The sequence below is a fragment of the Nematolebias whitei genome, chromosome 9, assembly GCF_014905685.2.
Source record: "Nematolebias whitei isolate Nwh7 chromosome 9, NemWhi1, whole genome shotgun sequence".
Taxonomy (NCBI): Eukaryota; Metazoa; Chordata; class Actinopteri; order Cyprinodontiformes; family Rivulidae; genus Nematolebias; species Nematolebias whitei.
Window position 1 is genome coordinate 50,769,216 of NC_056506.1, and position 4,550 is coordinate 50,773,765.

Sequence of the window (4,550 nt, forward strand, 5' to 3'; positions counted from 1 at the left end):
TATATTTAGTGCGCAATTCGATTTGGACTCGATTTTTTTCGCGGACATGGGTCTGACGAGCACCGTGGTCCCGGGTCCGGTCCGTTTTGTGCCTTTAATCGGTTCGATCGTGGTTTTAACGGAGAAAAGACTGTGTGCGGAGGGAGAACAGGAGGGGGCGTGGCCTCGGGCTATAGAATGTCTATCCATTGTTTTACTCCTGCGCGCGAAGGGAACGCCCTTGTGCGGTCTCCAGCCAATGAGCTCTCACCGAGCTTCCCCAGGCTCCGCCCATTAGGCTATATTAAAGGCACGGCCGTCAGTACCGACTGCCACTGACACAATCTAATCCGAACCGAACCGAAGGATTTACTTTCTTCAAGCTTTCATTTCCTGCCGTCCTTTATTTTAATCAGCTGAAACAATGGCGGACACTCAGGTGGACTCCGGCTCGGACATCTCCGCCAAGGTAAGCCGCCGCGCGCACAGACCCGCGCGCACCATCTAACCTACATTTGACCAGAACCTTTCCCCGTCGTGGCTGCGCGCTCATTCGGACTCTGTTGGACCGGGTCGGAGGATAAAATCGTTTCTGTTGATACTTTTTATTCTGTGGAAATTTCCCGTCCAGAACCAGAACCGGGATGGAGCGCGGAGCTGCGCGGCTCATTGTCCGGAGCTGCGCGGGTTCTTTGTTTATACAGGCGGCTCGGTTCTGCGCTCCTAACGCGCTCATCCTGTCCGAACCAGCGCGCTCATGGACCGACTGCGGGTCGGAACCGTTCCGGCGTTGAAGCTGATAATTGACGCGCATTTTCTCCTCCACCTCCTGGAGGAGGCTGGGTCCGAGGATGGGTTCGGTTCGGAGTTGGAGGGATTAGTCCTGTTGGTCACAGCTGGCCGGTGCTGGGTTCGTGAGGTCCGGTTCGGTTTGAATGGAGGACGGAGCTGCGCGCGGTGCGGAACTGTCAACTTTCAGCTCCTGACCCGGTTCTGCTGCGCTGGTTCTGCTGGTGTTTCTAGAGGGTAAGGTGACCATCGGGCCGCGCCTGGTCCGACCCGGTGCGTTTCCGGACCCCCGGAGGTTCTGCTCCGGTCTCCGGGGACCCTCCGGTGTTTTGCAGCGTGTTCCGACCCGCTCCGTGGAGGGAAACTTTTCCTTTTCTGACGCTCCTCACGGTGCGCGTGCGTGTGCGCGCTGTGGAGGTGTGAGGTGACTGTGCTGGTTTTCCCCTCTCTGGGGTCGGTTCTGGTTCGGGGGTTCTCCCGCCCCCTTATCGGACTTTGATCCTTGAGGTTCTGCCGGTCCAGATGAAACTTTCTGATTTGTTCGGTTCTGGGGGAGATGAACCTGTGGTGAAGCGGCTGCCTCCTCGTAATCAGTTGGACCGGTCTCGGTTCGGAGGTTCTGATCGGAATCTATTTTTAGTTTGGATCATTTTTACGCGCGGGCGGCGCGTTTTTACGCGGAGCCGCGCGCGCTCTGCTGCTGAACAGTTAAATGGATGCAACCAATAAGATGATCGATAACATGGGGTGCGTGAGGCGCGTGCTGGCACCAGCGGCTCCGCGCGCTTCTCGGCGCTCTTTAAACTGTGGTTCGGTTCGGTTCGGCCATGTGTCGTCTTCTATTGTCCTTTCCGTTACAACAAGCCGCGCTCACCGCCTCCTCCTCCCCTTCATCACTCCTCCTCCTCAGCTGCTCCTCCTGTGGTATTTTAAACGGAGCGGTGCATGCTGGGTAATGCAGTGCTTCTCCCGGGCGTGTCTGTGACATGACGGCCACGGCAGCCCTGGTGGAAGACTACATTACCCAGAGTCCCCTGGGGCCGTCAGCTCAGAGGATCAGATTACGGGTCTGCGGAGACAATGTGGGCTGTAAGTAGGACAGCAGGTAGCTCCGGCAGCCATTTTTAAAATGTTGTGTTTCCTGTCAGGACCTGAAGGAGAAGAAGCTCGCTGAGGAGAAGGAGAACGGGAAAGACGCTGCCACCAACGGAAAGGTAACGCCTCGCTCGTCACACAGGTGAGAGTCGCGTCAGCTCTGACAGGTGACCACTTCCTGTTCCAGGAGAACGAGGAGAACGGGGAGCCTGAGGTAGACGAGGAGGAGGAAGAGGAGGTAGACGAAGAGGATGACGGAGAAGGTCGGTGTCTCTTCGTTCACTTCTGTCAGATCAAACGCGCTCTAAACGTTCGCTCCTCCAGGTGATGAGGAGGACGAGGAGGAGGAAGACGAGGATGAGGACGACATCGAAGGCGGAACAAAACGGGCAGCTGAGGACGACGACGAGGACGACGAGGTGAGTCGGGTCGCCTGGGCCCGCCCGCCGGCCGGCCGGCGCCGTCTCACTCTGCCTGTGCTTTCAGGACGACGTGGAAACCAAGAAGCAGAAGACCGACGACGACGATTGATGCGTCTGGCGCCGGCGCCGCCCTGCTGAACCACTTCCTGGTTCTTCACCTCTGACCTTTGAAGCGTCACAGGTGGAGGGGCTGGAGGACTGATCTAAAGAAAATAATAAATAAAAATAAAAAACAACAACATGGTCATTAGCAAGTAGAGTTCAACAAGCATCACCACAGGCCCCGCCCCCTTCAGCTGCAGGTAAATTATCCAGAGGACATCCCCGCCCAGAACCCGGCTTCTCTTCGACAACAACCCCAACGGAGGATTTGTTTGTATTTTTATTTACATTTTATATTTTTGTACATATTGTTAGGAGGGGTCCGTTTCTCTCGGCAGCAGAACCCGTCAGAACCGGTCGGTGCTTCTTCGCAGGTTTTACTTGGTTGACCATGTCCAGGATCCACAGAAAACTTTAAAAATTAAAAATCGAACTCAGAGCATTCCAGAAAATTTCATGTTTGTACGTCGGCATAACGGTGTGTGGGAGGAGCCTCGGGTCTTTGATCTTTGTTTTTGTTTTCTGACGGCCTGTTTTGATGTACGTGAGAAGTTTGTTGTTTGACAATAAACCGGACTTTTATTTTGTGAGTTGTACTTTAGTTCTCCGCCTCTTTATTTCCACAGGAAACGCCGACATAACAGGAAATAAAATAAACTTTAAACAAACATTTTGGTCATTTCTTAAATGATTCATCCTCTGCTGTCGATCTGAAATCCATCCATGTGTTTTCTTCTGCTTATCCGGGAAGAAAACACATGGATGGATCCTGATCAATCTTGAATGAAAATAAAGGTTTATTGAATGTTTTCCTGGAGCCATGCTTTTATTTTGTCCACAGTTCCGGTTTTGTTTGTATGAACCAGCAGGGGGCGGGGTTTAGACTACAGTACTTCCTGATGAATAGGCTGATTTTAAAAGCTTTTATTTTGAAGCTTTGACATGTTGCCTTCAAGAGCTGGTTCAGGTGTTTTAGATGGGGATCTGTGGAGCATTAAAGTTAATATCTTACCTGTTGAAGATGCCTCTGACTTCAGTTAGAGATTTTATTGTGACGGGATTAACAAGTTAATGACTAGTCTGGGTCAAACCAAAGTGGATCACTCGTATTAAGGCCCATCAAGTCCGTCTGGGCCCACGGGACGTCTGCAGGTTCTGCTGAAACTTCCTGGACGTGTTCCGGTTCTGTGGCTCCTCGGTGCAGCAGCGCCCCCTGCTGTCCAATCTCAGAACTGCAGCTCCAGGTTCTGTCAGAACGACCTGAGGACCCTCAGGAGGAGGAGGATTCAAAAGTTTATCAACAACCTGAGAAACCAAGAATGAAGGAGGATTAAAAATAATTTTACCTGAAGTCTGCACAGGTCTGAGCTGAGACGGGTCATGACCTCAAAAAACTGAAAAAACAAGAAGTTCCTGTTGGTTCCTCGGGCCGAGGGTTCCAGTCCAGGGTGGGTCAGGAAGGATGGGCCAAAAAATCTGCCACCAAGTCTTTCCTGAGAGTTCACTCGCTGTGGAGAACCCTGAAGAAGCCGAACTACAACCAGGAGGAGAATTCTTGCATCAAACTCAAAAGACTAGTAAACAACTGAGGGCAACAGTTGCTGTATGCTTAGTCTGGTGAAGAACTGAGGCAACAGTTGCTGTATGCTTAGTCTGGTGAAGAACTGAGGGCAACAGTTGCTGTATGCTTAGTCTGGTGAAGAACTGAGGCAACAGTTGCTGTATGCACAGTCTGGTGGAGAACTGAGGCAACAGTTGCTGTATGCTCAGACAGGTGGAGAACTGAGGCAACAGTTGCTGTATGCGCAGTCTGGTGGAGAACTGAGGCAACAGTTGCTGTATGCGCAGTCTGGTGGAGAACTGAGGCAACAGTTGCTGTATGCTCAGTCTGGTGGAGAACTGAGGCAACAGTTGCTGTATGTGCAGTCTGCTGGAGAACTGAGGCAACAGTTGCCGTATGTTCAGTCTGGTGGAGAACTGTGGCAACAGTTGTATGCTCAAACAGGTGGAGAACTGAAGCAACAGTTGCTGTATGCTTAGTCAGGTGGAGAACTGAGGCAACAGTTGCTGTATGTGCAGTCTGGTGAAGAGCTGAGGCAACAGTTGCTGTACGCTCAGTCTGGTGAAGAACTGAGGCAACAGTTGCTGTACGCTCAGTCTGGT

At 52.1% G+C, this 4,550-nt stretch overlaps 1 protein-coding gene across 1 annotated transcript; it reads left to right on the forward strand.

Moving 5' to 3' along the window:
* Positions 1-288: 288 nt before the first annotated feature.
* Positions 289-2,983, forward strand: ptmab (prothymosin alpha b). Its single transcript, XM_037682479.1, has 5 exons — positions 289-448; positions 1,917-1,982; positions 2,051-2,126; positions 2,188-2,282; positions 2,350-2,983. The coding sequence occupies exons 1-5, from the start codon at positions 404-406 to the stop codon at positions 2,392-2,394; spliced, it is 327 nt and encodes a 108-aa protein (XP_037538407.1). The 5' UTR covers positions 289-403; the 3' UTR covers positions 2,395-2,983.
* The last annotated feature ends 1,567 nt before the right edge of the window (positions 2,984-4,550 follow it).

Bases quoted from the DNA above. Each gene is read 5' to 3' on its own strand.
- ptmab (XM_037682479.1), top strand. From the start codon at position 404: ATGGCGGACACTCAGGTGGACTCCGGCTCGGACATCTCCGCCAAG. The intron at 1,983-2,050 runs GTAACGCCTCGC...TTCCTGTTCCAG, and splicing joins ACGCTGCCACCAACGGAAAG to GAGAACGAGGAGAACGGGGA. The intron at 2,283-2,349 runs GTGAGTCGGGTC...CTGTGCTTTCAG, and splicing joins ACGACGACGAGGACGACGAG to GACGACGTGGAAACCAAGAA.